The 22,190-nt window shown below is 38.0% G+C and overlaps 2 protein-coding genes across 2 annotated transcripts in view; one reads left to right on the forward strand and one right to left on the reverse strand.

Annotated features, from left to right (window-relative positions):
- Positions 1-1,142: 1,142 nt before the first annotated feature.
- Positions 1,143-7,971, forward strand: nol7 (nucleolar protein 7). The gene is made up of 8 exons (XM_008108810.3): positions 1,143-1,636; positions 3,575-3,635; positions 4,280-4,338; positions 4,692-4,723; positions 5,045-5,147; positions 6,330-6,451; positions 6,537-6,614; positions 7,627-7,971. Exons 1-8 carry the CDS (start codon positions 1,158-1,160, stop codon positions 7,692-7,694), a joined length of 1,002 nt encoding a protein of 333 aa, XP_008107017.2. The 5' UTR covers positions 1,143-1,157; the 3' UTR covers positions 7,695-7,971.
- Positions 7,972-8,690: 719 nt separating this feature from the next.
- ranbp9 (RAN binding protein 9) overlaps positions 8,691-22,190 on the reverse strand; it is a 39,515-nt gene continuing 26,015 nt past the window's right edge. The window contains exons 4-14 of the mRNA XM_003219787.4: positions 21,879-22,046; positions 21,012-21,034; positions 19,668-19,852; positions 18,083-18,195; positions 16,532-16,640; positions 15,231-15,421; positions 14,338-14,485; positions 13,422-13,543; positions 12,010-12,161; positions 10,805-10,916; positions 8,691-9,643 (exon numbers count right to left, since the gene is read on the reverse strand). Coding sequence (XP_003219835.2) covers positions 9,513-9,643; positions 10,805-10,916; positions 12,010-12,161; positions 13,422-13,543; positions 14,338-14,485; positions 15,231-15,421; positions 16,532-16,640; positions 18,083-18,195; positions 19,668-19,852; positions 21,012-21,034; positions 21,879-22,046 — 1,454 coding nt within the window. The 3' untranslated portion in view covers positions 8,691-9,512. The remainder of the gene's footprint in view (positions 9,644-10,804; positions 10,917-12,009; positions 12,162-13,421; positions 13,544-14,337; positions 14,486-15,230; positions 15,422-16,531; positions 16,641-18,082; positions 18,196-19,667; positions 19,853-21,011; positions 21,035-21,878; positions 22,047-22,190) is intronic.

The raw sequence follows: 22,190 nt of genomic DNA on the forward strand, positions 1-22,190 counted from the left end.
GTGTGGGCAGGAAAGAGGGACAACATTGCCCAGAATTCACTGCAGCGACATGAATATGGACAGAATATATCTGGTCCATGTGGTTAAGAGTCGGAAGCAACTAAATGAATAGACAACAACAACGTATCTGGGGGAAGAGAGCAGTAACTGTTGGAACTGAGAATTGCCCCCATCTCCAAAATATGGTTTCCAGCCAAATGTTCCTAGAAATCACCTGGAAGACATACATCTATGATGTTCTAGATGGTCTGATAGTCTACACTCCATGTACCCTACATCAGGCATGTCCAAAGTCTGGCACCGGGGCCAATTACATTCCCTGTTCAGATTTCCACCAGCCCTCTCTCTCCAAGCCTCCCTCCCTTGCCATAGATGTGGGTGAAATGTCAGGAGTGAATGCTTCTGGAACATTGCCATACAACCTGGAAAAAGGTATCCCAATGACAGATCATTCAACACAATAATATAATAATTTTTATTTGTATACTGCTCGATCTCCCCGAAGGGACTCAGGGCGGTTTCCAACGTAGATAAAGCATTCAGTTGCCAACATAAACATACAACATAACCATAATAATAAAAAAATCAAACACATTTAAAATTCAGTTCCAGTACTACTCGAGTGAAGTTCAACTACCCATGGTGAAACTTTCAGGGCGGCCCAAGACAACTATTCGAAGTAACGGCCGGGGAGTGAGTAAAGTGCAAACTGATGGCCAGAGTATGGCCTGGTCTACTCAATTCCAATGTCTGCTGAGCAGTTATAGAAGTACTAGGGTTATCTTATATAGGGGACATACATTCAAGAATTGCAAGGTGCCTTGGTTTTAAGTCTGTCTCTGGGTTATTTGGGAAAATTCAGAAAATTGCATTGGATAACCACATCAGCTCGTTTCTTTGATATGGTTATCACGATTCTATATGGGTGAGCAGATAGCAACGGGTAGATGCATATGTTCTATGTCTCAGAAACTAGAGCTGATAGTGTGGTGGCCAGAGTTACAAATCCAATCAGCTATCAGGCCTGGGCCAAGTTGGGCCCTCGGGGTTTTGGACTTCAACTCCCGCCATTCCTGACAGCCTCAGGCCCTTTCCTTTTCCCCCTCAGCCGCTTAAGCGGCTGAGGGGGAAAAGGAAGGGGCCTGAGGCTGTCAGGAATGGCGGGAGTTGAAGTCCAAAACCCCGAGGGCCCAACTTGGCCCAGGCCTGATCTAGAGAGATCACCTAAAAATTTAAAACTGCTTGGTTTGGCTGGGACTCAAACCTTAAGTCGACGATTCCGGTGTTTGTTTGGGACTTCAACTCCCAGGAGCCTCAGCTGCCTCGGCCTACCTTCCGGGTTTCTGGGAGCTGAAGCCTACCACGCCCCGCCCCGGAAGACAACTCTGTTTCCGAGTCAGCCGGAAGCCGGGGTGGGGAAGATGGCGGTGCGAAGGACTCGTGCGTCGTCCAGGAGAGAGAGCCCTGCTGTTGTGGCGGCTGAGGAAGAAGAGGCCGGGGCCGTTTCCCCGGCAACGGGGTCGTCCTCGGAGGAGGGGGACGACAGCAGCGAGGAGGCGCCCGAGGAGGTGGCCTTCGTGAGCGCGCGGGAGGCGGCCGAGGAAGAGCGACGCTTGGCGGCAGAGCGTCATCGCAGGTGGGAGGAGCAGCAGGAATGCCCCTGGTTTACCCTTTCAAACTGGGCCCGGTTCTGTTCAACATGTTTATGAATGGCTTAGCTCAGGTATGGGCAAACTTGGGCCCTCCAGGTGTTTTGAACTTCAACTCCCACCATTCCTAACACACATCTTCCCGATGAACCATCGTGGAACACCTGGAACCACACTGTGTCCAATTCTGGGTACATTTGAAGGGAGATGTTGACAAGCTGGAATGTGTCTTGAAGAGGGCGACTAAAATTAAGGATCTGGAGAAGCCCTATGAAGAGTAGTTTAAAGGGCTGAGCATGTTTAGCCTGCAGAAAAGAAGACATGATGAGGGCCATGTATAAATATGTGAGGGGAAGTTATAGGGAGGAGGGAGCATGCTTGTTTTCTGCTGCTCTGGAAATTAGGATGTGGAACACCAGCTTCAAACTACAGGAAAGGAGATTCCACCTGAACATTAGGAAGAATTTCCTAACTGTGAGAGCGAGCTGTTCAGCAATGGAACTCTCTGCTTCAGAGTGTGGTGGAAGCTCCTTCTTTGGAGGCTTTTAAACAAAGGCCAGATGGCCATCTGTTTTGGGGGGGGGGGGGTGTGCTTTGAGTGCAATTTTCCTGCTTCTTGGCAGAGGGTTGAACTAGATGGCCCACATGGTCTCTTCCAGCTCTATGATTCTATGACTATAAACTAATTTCACAGAGAAAAACTGGGCTAAGTGTGGTCAAGCTTCCTATCAAGCATTAGGTTGGTTCCCACCCTAAACAATTCCCCAAATGTTGGAGCTTGTTCCCAAAAGGTATCAACTCCACTTGAACCAATTTTACAAGAATAGGGAGGGGGTGCCGAGAGGTGATTTTGTACTGAGGTGATTTAATACATTTTGATAGTTTTGATTTGTACTTAAGTATTCTGCTCCTTGTTGTTTGTTCATTCAGTCGTTTCCGACTTTATGACCTCATGGAACAATCCATGCCAGAGCTTCCTGTCGGCTTCTAGTCAACAATGTATAACTATTACACAAAGTATGTAATTAAATTTGAAAAAAGACAACTTCCTGCTTTGAAAGTTTTTCCTGTTTAATTGTGTGGTACTTACTTGTACCTATCCCTGCATACTTTGAGAAGATGTAAGAGGATTCTCATAGTTACTCAAGCAATATGGCTTTTATTGGTCAGAAAATACTGAAGCCAAAATTGTTGTGTACCTTTGTTTCCTGCTTAAGGCCACCCTCGGGTGAACCTGCCTCAAGGTTTACTTGACAAGATCTCTTTAGAAGAGTTTTTCATTTGTCCTTCTCTAAGGCTGAGAAAGAGGGGTATTCACCCAAGGTCATACAATGGATTTCCAGGGCTGAATGAGGATTCAGACCCTCATTTCCAGTCATATCCAATGCACAAACAACTATGGCATGCGGGCTCTCTCTGCTGCACTGTATTTACTACTGAAACATGAGTCCTACCTGGTTCACCATGGCAATGGGGTTTTTAATGCAGATTTCATTAAAAGCTTGTAATTTGTTTATAGGCTTTAGTTGATCATAGGTTGTCCCTAAATGATGCAGGAGAAATAGAAGGTTCAAATGCCACATTTCGCGGATTGACAGATAGGATGGGACTATAATATGTGTTGTAGCTTTCATTTTTAAAGAAGCAATCAAGAAATAATTATTCGTATCTACTTTTGAAAACTGGGGATATAAGGCTTACTTTTAAAAAAATTACAAGTATATGATACTAACAAACTACTTACTGGGGGATCTGGAGAAAAGGTAACTGTAACAGATGATTTCTTAAAAGTAAGCCCTAGCAATGTCCATCTTTGGAATGCAGACCTACCATCGAGTATTAAAAGAAACTTCATGGCGTTGTCTTAAAGACAACATATCATACCAAGCAAATTCATGTAGATTTTTCCTCATTTTTCTGCCCAGAGAAAAGGCTATCATAAAAGAAAAGAGAAGACAAAGAGAAGAATTGTTTAAGGAACAAAAGGTAAGAAAGCTCTGTCTCCTCTCCTTGGTTTGGGATCAGGAAACTGGAGGGGGGAAAACTCTCATTGTTCAGCCGCTTTGGACCAGAGATCAGCCCACAAGGCCAGTAGGGCAGGATTTGGGGGGCAGGTGCATTCAGAATCAATGCACTGAAATAAGTGTTGTACATTAACATTTAGTTGTATCCGTTTGTGATGCCCTAGTGATATACTTATGTGGGAAAACAACATCTTTGTGACATTCAAATGTATCTCCAGGTCATTTCTGTTGTTTTGGTTCTCTCAAATCTCAAAAGAAAGAAAAACAAACTATCAACTTCTAAACATATCAATAAAGAACACTAAGATGAAGGTTAGCTGCCCCATTACTGTTATCAGAGAACTGATTGTCTGGAAATAATCTTTACAAATATCACCACTTTTAAAGCTGTATGGTGCTATAATTAAAGTTGCATGTAGTCTTAAAATGTTTTAATGTTTATGGTTTCTAACTTTATAAATTGTTCAGTGTTAAAAACAAGTTTATATTTACATTTTATAGAACATTTTGCAATTTTGCTCTGTACTGTTTTAAATATGTTGTTAGCTGCTTTTAGAGAACATAATATAGATTGATGTTATAGTAAACATCATTCATTCATTTCAGAAAAGAAAGCTGCTTCCTGCCAGTGTGTTAGAAGAGTTGGCATCATCAGCACAGAAAAGGTAAACAGAAACAGATTTTCTAGTGTTAATTTAAATAAGTTGTATTGTGCCTTTGGCCAGATAAATGGTGACTTGCTCAATGCAGCCTTTTAAATTTGTTTTCTTCTTGCATAGCAGTAGCTGCTTTTTATGCATAAAGTTCCAGAGTATGTTATTTTTTTTTGTCCGGACTCAAAGGAGGCAATTTCTAGGACACCTGCCAAAACCTTCGTGTCCTCAATACATTGATGTGCAAACACAGCAATTAGCTATACTTCCCATGTGTTCTCTGAACATTACCAAATACATAAACAATTATTGATTAATTGGTTTTAAAATGGCTTCTTAAATATAGTTTTTCTTCTTTTTTTTAGTAAAGAGCAGCTGCCCGATAAAACACATCAAGGTATATACAAAATTCTTCTTTGTGTTATATTACTGTTGTTATATGTTCTGTGTTTGGATCTGATATAATGCTAATGGAACTACATACTGATAATAAGAGATACAGTATATCATTCATTAGCTTTGTGTAGTCCAATGTTAGCACTTCATATAAACCACTGTTAAATTATAGTTCATAACTCAGGTTTTACGAGTGTTTATTTTTCAAAAGGTTATATACCTGTTTAGCTTGCAGTTAATTGAAATGTATTTTAATCCTATATGATGTCCCAACAATAACAGCAAAATGTAAAATATTTAAAATATCAAATTGTTAAAACAGATCAGACTGCTGAAAACAAGTCTGAAAGTGAACATGACTCTGAAAGCGAAAATGAGAAGGGCGACACAAAAGACGACAGTGAAAAGGAAATACTGCAAACTAGGTATGGCTTAGCAATTCTTACTTCATATGCCACATTTTGATAAGGAAACTCCCTTAATTCATTCTGAGTACATATGATTTCTCTAGCAGTACTTGTCCCATTACAACAATTTAATTGGTGGTTCAACATAAACAAAAACCATGGAAAGCACCACAGAGAGAACCTTCATTATGCATTACAGATTGAAATCTAGAACAGCAATTCAGAAATAATATGATGAGGCAAATGGAAGATTTGGTGGCAACATTCACCATTTTGGTGAATTTTCACCTAGTAATTTATGTGATAAGAGTAATCTTGAAATTGAGCTGCAATCTTGTTGTTTATTTGTGATCGTAACCCAGCTTAATGTAGTGGTTTGAGTGTTGGGTTACAGTTCTGGAGACCAGGATTCGAATCCCCACTCAGCCATAAAACTCACTGGGTGACCTTCTGCAGTCACATTCTCCCAGCCTTACAAAAAAGTAATGACAAACCTATTTTAAACAAATTTGGTCAAGAAAACACTGCAATAGGAGGTTCACCATAGGTTGGGCCTGCATAGCTGGCGTCCTTCCAGCTGTTTTGACCTCCAACTCCCAGAAGCTCTAGCCAACTTGTCCAATGGCCAGGAATTATGTGAGATGGAGACCAAAAGATCTGGAGGGCCACAGGTTATGCAGGCCTGCCATAGATCAGAAACTATTTGAACCACACAGTAGTCATCCATGTTGGAGGCATCAGTTTCCACCAAGGCAAACGATTTGTGATCTTAATGGTTTTGTGAATACTTATTGGCTGTGGCTGATGGGAGCTGCAGTTCAACAACATCAAGGGACGTCCCCATTATTTATTTATTTAGTACATTTATGTCCTGTCCTTCTCACACCCGGGGGGATGGGGACTCAGGGCAGCCATGTTGTTGTAACAGTCCCACAACTGCCTTTATGGGGTTCTACTGTCTGTGAACCAGGCATTTGAAATGGTGTGGCAGTGGTAGGCTTATGTCTAGTAGGAAATGGCTTTTTGGCTGCAAGGAGCTATGAACAATTGCTTGATCCATGGTAAATCACGATGACAAAATCATGTTGATAAGAAAAAATTCAGGAAGTTGAAAATAGTTTGGTTAAAAAAATCTGAATGTAGTTCTGCTCCCATCAGGCAAGGGATAACACGAAGTCTGATCTTTTCCTTTATCATTAGGCTCCAAGAAAGTTACAAGGCAGTGCGATTAAAAGATGAGAGTTTAACAAACAAACAACAACAAGTGGCCAAAAAATTTATACAAAGACATCTGTATGGAGAAGGTTCTAACCGAACTACTGGTAATATGATTTGCCTGATACACTTGCAGAATATATAATCATATGCTTTGGACAGCCTGATTAAATTGCCTATTTGTCTTTTCAGCAAATCAATATTTTTCTGTTGAAAACAAGAAAAGTAAAGTTAAAAAAGCTGCCATCCAGTTTGTGAATAACTCCTGGGGTGAGTTTTTAGCGTTCGTCCATTTATACGTTTATGTCAGGATGGTTCTCCTGGTAGACACAACCATTTGCTATCTGTTTTCCATGTAGGAGTAGTTTAAAGCAGCATTCGGGAAACTGTACTTCTGGGTGTGTTGCTCCTGTTTTTAAACTTCAGGTTTTGCTTAAATGCAAGAGGAAATTGACTGAATTGTGCATGTGAATAAAGAGTACCAAGTAGAGTAGATATGGCAGAACTGTGGCCAAATATCCAGGCAACAGAAAGAAACAAGGAGAGGCCTATAGCTGCATTCCAGCCTGGAGTTATGTCAGGGTTAAACAATCTAGCTAAAAATATTTGATTGTATACCTTCTTGTGTTTTCAGAAAAGGATTTGTTGCTTTTCTCTCCTTATTAAACAAATGTTTGTCAAGAAGTCTTTGAATTTTTATTCCATTGCCAAATTTTCCTGAATGGTGGGCAGATAAAAGGTCCATTACATTTATAATGGTTTAGTTAAAACGTATTACTTTTCCAGACAGGGAGCACAATGCTACGAAAACCTAATCAATACATTGGGACCTATTTAGGCTTATAGCATGAGGACAGATATTGGCACAAGACCCTAGGGTTTGTTTGGTTTTTTGTAATTTCTGCTCTTTGTTAATCAAGAAGCTTTTGTACTGCAACAGTAAGCATTCTTGAGAACCTTTTGCACATCTTTCAGTGATATTTCGCTTTTGGAGAGTCTTGTAAAATTTAATAAGTTTTTTGGGGCAAATGAAAACTGTATAGGGCATTTCAAGATGAATGAGATAATTTGGAGAATATTCTTTGGTGCAGTGGTTCCCAGCCAGTTATGAATGAACCTTTGGTGAGACTGACATGTTTTAATAAAAAGATAATTTAAATGGCAGGGGCCAGATTTAGTCATAGGTAGAGTTTCTCTTTTGGTAACAGCACCTGCTTGTAATGAAAGTATAATTAAACCTGGCATTAATGATATTTGAACTACTTGTTTGCTTTGTCTCTAGGTGAAACGAAGAAGCAAAAAGCCAAGCAATTTACAAAACGCTGGGTATCTTCAAAAATAATCCCCTGAAACTTTAACAGCATTTTGACCAATAACTTTACCACTGTAAAAGCGAGCATATGGATTTTAGATATTGTGCAAAATTGTTGAATTGATTTTCTGTTACATTTCTGTAACTTAAATGTTATGTTCAAACTGAAAGGTAACCAATACTGGATATTTTTCTGAATAATGTTTATTCTTTGTAACTGTGGTCCAGTTGAAACTTGTCCTGGTGTATCTTCCAATTCAGTCTCTTCAGTGGATATATTTTATCCATTTTTGAATAAATCTGGCTTTTCAACTACTACAATTGTGTAGATATTAAAAAAGCAGGGATCAAGCAACCCAGTGCTCTCTTAAAATAACTGCAAAGCCATGGTTGGCAAGGATTTCGTTTCTGTAATCCAAAAACACATCAAGGGCACTAGCAGCCTTCCTCTCCTATAAAATGAAATGAATCGGAACACAATAGGGGGAGTATTATAGCACCAGAGTTTTGTATCGTACTCGTTTTAAGTGTGTGACTTGGTATCTTTCACATTTCTCATTAAACTGACTTATAAAAGGAAATGAACAGAACCCACTTCATGCCATGTCTATGATATACACTTTTGTATGGTGCTAGGTTCTATGTATAAAGAAAACAGACGTAAACTGCTAGTTTCCTACAAATCTGGATTTTCAGTGCTGGTAAAACTGAAAAACTGGGAACTAGCTGACCATGGCATCCATCCAAGGGAGACTGGGAAATCCTTCACCAGCAGATTTTGGGGTTCAGATGAAGGAGAATAACATTCTGTCAGTATCAGCAGAACAACAGATTTCTTAATGGATGACCAAAAGCAAAGTACAGAAATCTGTCTGGCCTCATCTATCTTATGCACACGGGCCTAGTCAAGCATAGGAACACGACCTTGTCTCAATAAATGGCACTTCCTTCAAAGCAGTCATATCTAAAAGCAAATTTAGATGTCACTTAACTCAAAACATGAGACAAGCAAGAAGGTAAAGTAGCCACCGTCCTCCCATAAGTAGAAGTATTTAATGGCTGGTTAATGATGATATCACTACATTTTATTGCAATAGAGTACTCATTTAAGCACTTTTTAAAATGCAGGGTGTACAAAGATTAAATTAAGACTGAAATTGACTAAATATTTGGTTTTATATAAATAGGCCATAACCACACTGTGTTGACATGTAATACTGTTATAATACAACAGTTAAACAGGTGAGTCTACAACAAAAGTTGTCTGCAATTAAACAGGAAATAGAGTTGAAAAGACCATGTTAAAACAAAAACCACTAGGAAACAGGTTGAGATTTTAAGTAGCAACAAACATATTCACTCAGCTCCTGAGTATTTCAAGTTTTACAGTACACATTAAAAATATTTCTTCCCATCAATACTATACAGCCAAACTGTCAGGTACTTATGCATTTTGCAAATTACACTGATTGATCTATGTAATAATGGGGGGTGAAAGTTGGCAAATTATCCTGCTTGAAGTTTACGTCACCCACATACTAACACATCCACAACATTATCTATTTGACCCTATCTTTCAGGAGGTAGGGCCTTTTTGGTTTGTTTGGAACAATTCAAGGATTTGTTGATCTGATGTTACTGATGATATTTTACTCCGGTTAAAGATGGAAAACTTCTCCTAACAGTAGTTTAGAAAATCATTTGCATCATGCTGTAAACTAGGAAGCAATGTAAAGCAACAGACCTGTCCTTAGTACATAATTTTAAAAAATCCAAACTCCCAGTTGGCAGAGCTGGTCTACTTTCATGTTGAATATATGCCATATAACACACCTCAGATATCTTCATATGCATAGCTAGTGTAGATAATCTTCCACTGTGGCAAATGCACAGGATCCAATTCCTGAGCGGGCCATCAATCCTAGACATTGTGAAGCTTGTCCCATTGCAAGTGCAAGCGGAGGCTGCTTTGGTAGATTGTGTGTCTCTGGAAACATTCAACAATTAAATTTTGTACTGTGTTACAGGACAGAAAAACCACAGTCTTACAATCATGTGTTCAATAAATCCAACCATCCATTATTTGATTTAGATTTGCTGTTCTCCCAGAATGGGACCAAAATTAACTAACAGCACAGATTAAAATGGAATACAGCTGAAAACAATATATGTTCAGAAATAAACTATCCAGTTAAAACATAGATTTAAAATTGAACAAAAGCAATTGAACCAACTACAAAAACAGCACAGTAGCCTATCCCCTATCATTCTGCAAAATCAGGATCTTCAAAAGCCTGTTTCAATATAAAAGGGCTTTTGTAGTTGGGAAAAGGAGGGCCTTCAAACTGTTGTAGGGAAAAACTACATAGCCTGGGCAAAATTACTGAGAAGGCCCTCATATGTATCCTTCCCGGTAGACCTGTGACAATAATGAGGCAGAGACAGCTCCCCCCCCCCCCCCTGAGGATATTAAAACTGAACCAGGCTCAAATAGGGAGGTAAGGCCTTTTAGGAAGTCTGGGTACATGTCCTCTGAAGTGTTGCTCTCAACTATTCCAATCCTAAGCTTCCAAGAAGGGAAGCTGAAGGGCCACAAGAGGCTCTGGACTACTGTCCCAATTTGGAGGTCCATGGTTGGAGCTTTTAAACCGAAGGCTTGAGGGCTGTAACTGACATTGCAATGTTTCTCTCCATTCAAACATGGCAAGATCAACATTCCAGAGAAAGCTATGGCTCTGTAGAATACAAAGCTTTATTTCCCCCTGCCAAATACTTCCCCACACTTTTCATCTCGACTATGATTTAGCAAAGCTTTGGCAGATGCAATTGAGATCTCCTGGCTCTAGGAGAGCAGGTTTTCTTTGACTGTGGTTATCAAACCATACATACATTTTATGAGCGCAAAACCCAGTGAATGTTGATATTCACTTAGAAAAAGTTAACGTTTATGTCATTATTTTCGTGCCAATATACAGGGCAGGATAAATGTCCCCAATCAACTACCGAATTTGCATATTTACATTTCAGCCTTTCTTTCTGTTCCACAAACAGTTAATCATCATGCCTTGCCCCATTCACAACACAGAAGTACTCTTAGTTTCATATATATTTACAGTTATGTTAGAGGAGGAAAACTGACAAAGCTTACCTAGTATTGCACTGTTGAGAACGGAACACACAGGCTCCCTCTGAATGGGATCCAGCTGGTTTCCCACGGGACTGCTCCAGGGATCCGAATATGCAAGTAAACTAAATGCATCCTGTTGAGAAATTAGTGGTTACTTCCCCACAATAACTTTCACAAAATTCTAGCTGTTGCTATCCAATCAAAATAAACTACATATGCTTTCTATTTTAGTTGTATCTCACTCTTTAGTCTCTTTAGAACATATAGCATATTCGCCAAAAATAACTCCAAATGTTAAACATCTTTAAAATTATCTGTGGTGCAAGAGCTTCCAAAATAGTATATAGCATGATTTTTCACTAATAGAGAGCAAATGGAACAAAAAGGCTTATTATGTTTCAAGTTTCTTTATATTGCTTTCTGAAATTCAACAAGATGAGGGAGTTAAGGAAACCCCATACAAATCAAATAGACTCATAAAATTAACAAAATATCCTTTAAAGCCAAGTGTAACATGTGTCTTTTGACCTTTCTGGATAAGGAGAGAATGGGGACCAAATGGAATTCAGGAGGAACATGTTCCAAATTTAAGAGCCATACAGGATATAGTTTCTTTCTATATTAACAAGGTTTCTGCAAGCAGAGACATCTTCCCAAAAAAAAATCTCCCGCTGTTCTGAATAACCAGACAGGTTCATGTGGAATAGCTAGTTTATCAAGTAGCAAATGGCCCTAAGAAAAAAGGAACACACTGCTTAATTTTTGGCTGTCCTGGAGGGCTTTGGACACCATCAGGGCTGTCATTCTAGCAAAAGTGAAAATGAGTCACTTTTGTCATCCCTCAAGTTGCTTTGTAGAAGGAAGCCTTCCAAAAGATGCAGTGATCTTGCCAAGATGTTTCTTATCCCTTAAAAAGGGTGGTTTTGGAACTAACACACAGCATTTTGTTTGAAATATGTGTCTGGGCTTTGCAATGCCCCCTTGTCGCCTCCCTAACCACATTATTTAAACACTGCCCAAGGCCATGTCATGTTAACCAACTTTTCAGACATACATTGTACTACTTTAAAAAAAATCTTGAAAAAGAATCACATCACTGTCAAAAAGAGAACATAATTACAGTACTGATATTTTCCCTACCTCGTAATATAAGAATCATATTACTGGCATTTCATGTGTGAGAATGATAATATCACAAACTTACACCATAGGGCATTTAAACTTACTTTAAGCATCTTCTTATTTGCTGTGTTTTTACCACACTCTCTTCTGAGTTGTTCACTCATGGCTTGCAATTCTCTGCCAAAGTGAATCATTCTTTCAATGGCTGCCTGGCTGCCTCCACACAGTTGGCGTCTCAACTGACTGGAATCAACCTCTGCAATAACAAAGAACCTTTACTTGGCACTGGTCATTTAATTGGTCAAGATACAAATGGTGGTAGCAAGAATGGGTTGTTATTAATGACATCAACTTATATACCAGCTTTACGACATCACCCAGTGTATTATGCTCCTTTTGGTTTTATCCTAACAGTCACAACACAACATGAATAACACAGAAAAAACATCAGTACAAACATTTTCTTTTAAAGCGAGGGATACATGATCTGGAAGATTTTCTGTGATAATGTACTACTAATGGAAGGCCATTTTGCCTCTTGGAGATGTATGTAATTGGGCCTCTGAGGTACAAGTTAAGTAGCATTATAGAGAGAAGAACTTAATTCTGCAGTTCTATGTGCATTCTCTAGAAACATGGCTGGTTATATATAAAGGGAGATATTTCCAAAAAACATCCAGGACTGCATTTTGAAAATAAAGATCTAGTATCTGGGACAGAAAGTAAATGAAGCATAGTTAAAGAGCTTTTACAACATTATAACATAAACTTCTTTTGAAATTTTCTTAACATTTAGGAGCAGTTAGCAATGAGTTATGGAAGAATGGTGTTAAAAATTCAATTCATTTTTGGGTTTGCAGAAGCAGTGTCAGTTTTTGGATCTTGGCACAAGTTTCACTATGAAGAGCACTTTTATGAAAATAAGGGCAACAAAACAAGCTGATGACAAAAGCTGACTTTTCCCACTTCATTGAACTAGTCTATGCACTAAAAATTGTCTTTAGAGCAAGGTTATATTGATTTAATAGGTTTCAGTCTATCAAATGAATTTCTACTAACTTAAACTTCAGGGATGCAATTGATGAAATTTCTTGGTTCAGGAAAGTGGCAATTTTACAGACAGAGATAATGCTCACATTATCAGCTATTGTGCAGAGAAGATTCCATACAGAAGACATTTCATAACTTCTGACTGGTCTATCTCGTCTAGACTAAATTGAGCATTTCATGAAATTGTTGTGCAAACTATGAAGTTGTCTTACTACTGCTAAGAAAGAAAATGCCACTATTTCAGGTACAAACCCAACTTGAATCCTAGAAAAATAGGGCTCACTCTAAAATCCTTAGGATTTAGAATTCAATATGGTCAAACTAGAGAACTGTAATTTAAATAAGCATTGAGTAATTATTTAAGCCTCCCCAAAACAAAACTGAGCGACTTTAAATTTCATTTGAAAATCATTCCAAATAAATTAAAAAGTGATAGTAGTAATATATAAGAAATATTGCTGCAGACCCATTTCTGTGTCACATTCCTCCATTTCGTGATCATGTTTAGAACTACCATTTAGGAAGCCATTGGATGACGTCTCTGCAACCCCATTGGAGTAGTGATCTGTTTCCATGTCTACATCATTGCTGAGAAGAGGAAAAATGTATCATTAACGCCATAAAGACTTGGGACTGGGTCTCATTTTTGAAGTTTCTGTTTCCTAAGTTTCATATCCAACATTAGGTTTCCTAAAACACCCATTCTGTGTGTGGATATTATGCGTACAAAAGCATACATAGAATCTGAGGTTTAAAAATGAATCCTTGTCACTTGGAAGATGATACAGACTCCACTGAGGAAAGACAGCTCATTTTGGGGCAAAGTGTCATCATCTGTTGGCTCTTAGGTCTAATGATGGTGTTAAAAACATTGACCATTGAAGCATTTGATAAACAGTGACTGAAAAGATATATAAATAGACCTGGCTTCTGATGTTGCAAGGTCCTGAGCAAATTTCCCTTACTACTTGCCTGCAGTGTTTGCTCACTGAGAGCTACCAGTGATGTTCAGCCCACACTACTGAATGATGGTCTACAGCAAGCCTCTTCAACCTGCAGCCCTCCTGTGTTTGGGACTCCAACTCTCAGAAGCCCTAGCTAACTTGTTCAATTGTCAGGAATTCTGGGAGCTGAAGTCCAAAACACCTGGATGGTTGCAAGTTGGAGAGGCCTGTTCTAGACCTTCACACCATACATTCTTAAGACATAAGCAGTGCTGCCTCATGATTCCTTATGGCTGCCACTACAGAAAGGCAACAGGAGGCAATACCACTTTAATAAATTGCCATTCCCCCAATCAGTACAATACTGGGTTACATAACAGACAAACTAACAGTACTTGTTGAAAAACAAGAGCATCGTAATGGATTTAATGTACTTACCTAGAATAGCTATTAACCTGCTGTGATCGGGTTACATTTATGTTATTGAGTTCTGGTACATTCAAACTCGTAGACTGATGTTTACTGTGACAATAGGACTGATGTACTTTGTTTGATATCACTCCATTACTGCAACTACTTTCAAAACCTAGAAACAAGCAAGTCAAAATATAAACAATTGAATAATATTTAAAAATAACTGATCCACTACCCTATGCTAAATATATAATTCCGTGTGATTTGTATACCCAAACTACTGTAAAGGGAAAACTATCCTCAATGATTTCAGGTTCAGTTTCAGGGCACTTGATGAGGAAAGTGCAGCTAGAGAAAGCTCTCTCATCCTTTAGCTATCCTTCCCTCTCAAAACAGAAGCACATCATCCACGATTTGCTCTGCAGTGGTTTCAGTAAGATGCAAAGCAAATGGCCCCACCTTCTGCCTGTTAGAAAGTAATTCTGAGGGTAGGATTCTTCTCTCATTTGTACCGATTTTTCATTCAAACAGAGGCGAATGGTACTAAGTTAACAGTAGTCAATGTAATAGAAACTGTACTTCTTCCCCGTCCCTTTTCTAGAAAAAGAAGTTTTGAGGCGGTGAAGGCTCTTCATATAAATCTATTTCTCTTGAAAAATAACGCCATCATAGAATGTGAGAATCACACTTGAGAGTTCCATTTATTTAAGGCCACACTTTGGGGGACAATTCACATGACTATCTTCATTGTGGGTAAAAAAAGGAGGTATGCAAGAACAGGCAAACTTCTAAGAGGACGAACTACACATTCAGACATGTACTACAATGACAACTGAAATGAATTCATATCCTAAACAGACAGAACTAAGAAGTTAAAAACTTCTCCATAAGGCTTTCTGTCACTGCTTTAAACTCACCAGAACAATGTGTGCTACTTCCTTTGCCAGTTGCTAGACTGTGGATATTCATTCCATGACTGGGGCTCATACTGGGGCTACTAAACGACCGAGGACTAACAGGATAACTATCTTGAGATTTTGGACTGTGACCCCCTAGACATCGCACTTCACTGTCTGTACCATTGACCATTTCTATGAACTGGCGTACCCTAGAAAATATAAGAGAAGAGTTACTTTACACAGCTAAGGTAATGTATTTCAAAAATCTAGTTGTGCTACTTGCATTATTAAAGGCTAGCCTGGAAGCCATTTTTCTGCAGTTTATTACTCAAATGAACATCAATAACACTTATAACCATTACTGTGCAAAGGGCATCCCCTTATTCTCACTCATTCGATACACAGGTGTACAATAAAACCACCTGATAACCACTACAAAAGGCAGAGGAAGCGTTATTAGCAAGATAGAGGAAGGAACCCTGCTGCAAAAGCAAGAAAGTCTTTCCTAACTGCAGCTGTTTCTTCGTAACCCATGTGAGGCAGCATAGTAGTGAAATCTGATAACAACATGATCCTTTCTCGAAACGTCTGTCAGAAGTAAGCTCTACTGAACTACATTAACTTACTCCCAGGTAAGCAGACACAACCTATTGCCTACATATTGCAAAAAGGTCATGTCCTCCACTCAAGGAAACTGAAAAGAATAGTAAACAGAACATACATTCTTGAATATACTAGAGATATAATTATTTTCTGTCAAGTTGATAAATATCTGTTTGCAGGAGAGTGTATTTTTGCACATGAACTTTAACAAATTCATACATAAGAAACACAATAAAATGATTCCAGAGTTGTAGGGGAAAAGGTAGATTCTGGGCCTCATTCCCAGCAACAATGAGTGTGCCATTTCTTGTACTTTTTAAGTGCTGCATGCTCACTCTTTATTATGTTTTCAAAATAAGCTACTTGCCCGCTCAGCTATTTAATTCAGAATGATGTAACATAAATAGATCTCTTTGTGACCCATTTTCCTTCTTTTACCAATTAGGTAGATTAAATATAAAAAATAAAGCCGTGCTGATGGACAGCAGCATGCAGGGGCCAAGAACAGGATATATGAAGTTAGTGCCAGATTCAAAGGCACAAGTAAATTGACACTATTTTCACTTTTTAAAGCTTTTCTATAGAACAATCAGGATTGGAAATCTGCTCTTATAAAATATTCTTTAAATAAATTTCAATAATGGTTTGTAATCTATTACCCAGACACATCTTGATTCCTAGACCAGGTAAATCAGTTGTTTTATTTGATTACTCACTTCAAAGCAAATAAAAGATTAGGATTTCTTTCTAGTAGGCTTGGATACAGTTGTTGTGTTGTTTCAATGGCTTCTCCCATTCTTCCTGCTAAAACCAGTTTCTGAATTCCTGTTCAAAAAACCCCAAAAAGAAACAGAGCTCTGTACATATGAGGGTATAATTCAAAAACATCTGAGCAATTTTAAGACCCACTGATTTAAGCTAAAGAGTTACCCACACACACACAAACAAACACACTTTAAAAGAGTCATCTATTATTGGGCTTCTACAGGTGCCTTTAAATACCTACATAAAGGTATAGTAATAGATTTTAAAATATTTCTAATTTCACACACATAAGTATGTTTTATTGGTACTATAATTTCCAGGACAGTCCTTCTCCAAAACAAGTGATGTACTGCAGACATCATAATGTTAACTGAAATTCCTCACTGGAAATCCATAGAAAAGGGTGGGAAGACCACAATGCAAGGCAGCAGCAACCAAAATGCCCAGGAGAAAATGTTTAGATTCATATGATAATAATGGAAGGCATCCAATCAAATCAATCAAACCATTTATTTTGGTCATAGATCAGCACAGGAAATAAAAGTCACAGTTTAGTACATTTAAGGTATAAAAATAGGCGGGGGGGGGGGGGAGAGAAGCAGAGGGGGAAACAGGGTGAAAACATACAATGCACAGGTCTATCAGCAAATTATAGAATCAAGGGAGATGATTACTAAATGCATAATTAACTTTTGGGGCCTGTCATCCCCTGACGGATTTTGTATGCTGCTGCGCAAAACTGCAACATTGTAGGTTGTAGCTGAATTACAGTAGAGTCTCGCTTATCCAACGTTCTGCGGCCGTTTATGTTGGATAAGTGAGACTCTACTGTAATATCTACAAGTAGCAGGGAGGTATAAAATTGTCCTGAACGGCCTGGGTGCTTGTATATCAAGGATAAGATAAGCCTGATGAGGATATTCCTGTAGAATGGGCACTGGAGGAGCACATGTTCTCTTGTTTCTATATGACCCGAGTCACAGGGGCACAGTCTCTCTAGGGAAGGGATCTTGCGAAGGCATCCAATATCATGCCCCAATAGGCTAATATCCCTTTTCTCTGTCCCCTGAAAACAAACCAGTTTTTTTTTCAAATTTACAATAGAGGATTAAGAATGAATGTAAAATACAGAATTAAATACAGTATCTCCCATTGGTTAAATTAAAAATACTGTATAGTTCTCTCAGTTTCTCAAAACTGCAGTGATATTGTAATTTTCCTATAAGTCATTAAAACTATCCACATTGTGGAATTTGAGATAAACATATACGTCAATTTAAATTCAATATGTTAAATGATCAACTAACAGGTAAGTGTCAGAGGACCAAAGCACTAACTGAGATAAAACATTTTTCTCACTGCCGCTGCAGACCATTTGAAGTAAAAAAAATTCATCATGAAACAGCTGATTGTTCAGATTTAGAAAACAGCGAGCAATAAAAGTTCATGGCTGAAATTCATGGGAAGCATTTTTGCTTATGTTAAAAACATACTTCACTTACTTTGTCTATTTTTAATGGAAGCTAATTCTTCTAGTACAGTTTGATCAGTAGATCTTGCAAAGGCCTCTGCTGTTGCACAATATCCATGATGTACCAAATAAGAAGAAACCATCCTGTTAAAAGATGTCAAAACACATATAGGTAAAAATACAGCAAATGCCTTAATTGAACACATGAACTGAATTTGAGAAACATGCCGAAGAAAGACAAACTACCCTAGCTGGCCCAGAAAGGGAAGGGTGATTTAATCCTGTTGCCAGTATTAAATATTTAGTGAGAGAGGAAGTAATAAAAAGCAGCAACAAGGTCTCTTACATATATAGCAATATATGTGCCTACCTAGGAAATTCTGTAATTTGGGGACTAAAAGCAATTTTCCACCTAAACATAGAATGGGTGAGCAATCTTGGCCTTCATTGCTCTCATTTTATATAAAGCTCTTGTTTATGTCCTGGTTCAGAATCACTCTTTCACTGACAAGTGTCTTTAATTCCGAAGCAGCAATTGGTAGCTAAGTGACATAACATAATTTTTTTTACAGAAAACAGATATAGGACTATCGCTTCCTCTCACTGGAGCAGAAAAGCAAAACAGATGTGCCCCAACTAGAGAATACCAATGGAAAATCATTCAGAATCTACCTAGTAGACTAAAATTAACGATTGTTCAAACCCTATCTTTATTTTTGTAGCTTCTATAGAAACATGCTACTAATATAGAAAAAAAGATACTGACAAGTGGTCTTGCTGCTTCACTTGCATAGTCTAGTAGGAATTAACAGTACACTCAACTGTTATTCGTGATTGGTTCTGGATTACAAATATCCCAATTACTCCCTTTTCTGGTAGTAGTTTAATGTTGTTTCATTCTGTAGTATCAATATGTCATTACATGAAATTATGAAAAAAAAAAACCAACAAAGATGGTACTTGTGGAAAATGTAAACAGCCACTGGCAGATATTTCTTAGGCTACTAAACTAAGTTTTGGTTCCTAACTGACATGTGCATCATTATTCTAATATTCTCACTTAACAGTCCCCCCCCCCCCCTTTAAACCACTGTGTGGAAAGCAGGACCTAAATCCAACATAGGGCTGTACCCATTCCTTCCCAGGCCCACCAGTTTTTGAAGCTGATCCCAAAATGGTTATATGGGGGCCAACAGACAATAAAAGCCTTTTTTCCTATGGATAGGTAGCTGCAACAGAAGGTGAGAATGCTCCTTAGCATCTTCTGTAAGCTGTCACTGTTCTATAGTGCTGGATCTTGCTCAAACTCTTTAAAAAGCTAGTACATATTTGAAGTATTACCTAATTCTAATTTTTAAACATTGAAGAGGAATGCCATAATATGGAAATATGGATTTTGCATATGCACTGGATGCCTATTTTAATGCTTGAGTGGATACTAAAAGCCAGAAATTTTACAGAAGTACTATTTTCAGTAAATTTAATTGCTAGATATAATTGCACCTAACCATCTCTTTCAGGCACTACAACCACTGACATAAAAGCCTACAGGTACAGATGTGAAGAACAGTGTTTGTAAGCCTGAATAGACTAGTTTGAAATCTTCAAACCCTTACTTTTGAATCATTGTCTGCCATTCTCCTTCCCGATCTCCTATCGGGAATCTGTCAATCTGAGCTTGAATTTTGGTTCGCCATTCTCGCATATAGTCTTCAATATCAAACACAAATGGATGCTGCCCAAAATTAGCATCCACCACTTCTCCTGGTGTTTGAAGTCCAACTGTAGGATACAGGTTTGGCTGCAAGAGATTATTGCAACACATACTTTCATCTCTGAAAATCCAAACATATTCATTTTAAATCAGCATGAACGCATTGGGTTATTTTTACTGAGTGGTAAAAGCAACAAAACCCGGGACAACTCTACTGGGAGAAAAAATGAATTTTAAATAAACATACAGTCACTCAGAAAACATACACAGGCAGACAGATCATTATGATTCCATTGCCATCCAAAATGCTGGTTTGGTTGTCATATCTATCATAAACCTAATAGTAGTAAAATTTTCATATGATCAGTATTATCATCTTATACCAAAGGTACAAAATAACAACAACTTATATTTATATCATCTCAGGCTAAAACCCTGGTAGAACTGGATGAAAACATTTTAGGCAGCACAATTAGGAAAGATCTTTGCCTTTTGCTTGTTAAGCAGTTGCCAGTCAAAGCAGACAATAGAGGGACCTGTGAGTTCTTAGTTTTCCTTAAATATCAGGATTCCCTAAACATTCTGAAATTGTTTTTATGATGAGATCTTGCTGATCTGTTAGTCTTTCAGGTGTCTTCAGAGTTAGCTTGTGAAAAGTGGCAGATAATATTTCCCAAAATGAAACATAATTTAAAACCAACCCATCCTACCTGGTCAAAAGAACTGTCATTAGAAAAATGGAAATCATCTTATACCAAGTAAGACTACCAACCCATGTTTCTTAGCACTGTCCATATTACAGCGTCAACATAGTAGTTAGTCTATTTGACTAGCAATGACTCTCTACAGACTTGCAGCAGGTATTTTTACATCCAATTTTCCTTTTTTCTTGAGACTGGAGGGGCTAAGAATTTAATCTAGGATTTTCTGCATGCAAAGTGTGTGGTCTGTCTGCCACTAAGGCTGCAGCCCTCATATATAACTAAAATATTTTCTGAAGCATCAGAAAAGGGGAGGTTTTATACTCATTTCCCAATATAGCTTCCAAAATTAAAAGTTTTTTTTAAAAAGCCATTAACATATTGCTTGGAACAAAAGCAGTTTCTATTAAGTAATGAGACTAATTTAAAAATTACTAATTAGCTACCACTGCAATAGTTTTAAAAAAACATGAAAAATAAATAACCTAAAAAATAAGTATTATACAAGCAGAGGAATGTATGAATAATTTCTTAAGTTATCTTACCGGCAAATCTGTGAAAGCAATACCTGTAATCAAGAGACATTACATAAATTATAATTAAAACATACGTTTAAAAATATTTAATACAGTTCTCATGTCAGTACCCTTGTAATTACACTGGAACAACCCAGACTTCACCAGAACAGAAAATGGTTGTGGTTAGGAGTTTTCTAAAATTAAAATATTTAGTTTGATTCACTGTACTTACTAATATAAAGCAACTGAAATTATACACTGAATCAAAGAGAACAAAAGACAGTGAACTGTCTGGAAAGCAGAACTGTTTTAGTTTAAAGGACATAAAACAAAGTTCTGAACATATAATACCACTTTTGTTATTTGATCAGAGACTTCAAAAAGATACTAGGAGAAACAAAGTCCTCATTTAACACAGTGTAATTTTAACATTAAAAAAGAAGAAAGGAGCATGCTGACTAAGATCCTGCGGTGGATCTTAAACCTCCACGTGTCAAGTTTCTCATTGATTGTGCTACACAACCCAACTGTTGAATGAAAAAGTTGCATTAACCAAATGTGCAACCAAATTCACAACTGAAGGGAGTGCTTTTGTAATTTCCAGCATAGGAAAAGAGATTAAAATCTGCTGAGAAGGCAAATCTATGTGCACAATGACACTGTCTCACTTTGTTTCTGTGACTTTGTGACTATTGATCCTTAGACAAAAATGTTCAATCACTTCCACAGAGGAGCTTACACATGTGCAAGATATCAACAGGATTTTGGCCTTTCTGGTAGGCTTAAGAACTGATGAAAACCACATAATTCTTAATATAGCAGATCTGGATAGACACTACAACAATTTGAGTACAGGTAGTCACAGTTACAATCATCATCATCACTCTGTCATACCCAAACTATGTCCATTCTTTGTGTAGAAGCAGGTATTGTTGATAAGGTTTACGCAGCAACCAATGACATCACCAGTTGTAAATGTTGGCCCGTACGGTTGCCCAGTTCCAGAAGAACAAAATGAATGTCCATCATCTCCATGGTAACCATATGAATGCTTATCCCAACCTAAACGCAAAACATAGTATTTAGTATTTGCCACATTATGAAAAGCTCAGAATAGAGGGAAAGTTAGATCCAAGTTTAGACATGCTTAGAATAGAGTAATGGAAGCAACCAAACTCCATTAATTTCAACAAGCATGTCTAGGTC

This window comes from Anolis carolinensis, chromosome 4 (genome assembly GCF_035594765.1).
Source record: "Anolis carolinensis isolate JA03-04 chromosome 4, rAnoCar3.1.pri, whole genome shotgun sequence".
Classification (NCBI taxonomy): domain Eukaryota; kingdom Metazoa; phylum Chordata; class Lepidosauria; order Squamata; family Dactyloidae; genus Anolis; species Anolis carolinensis.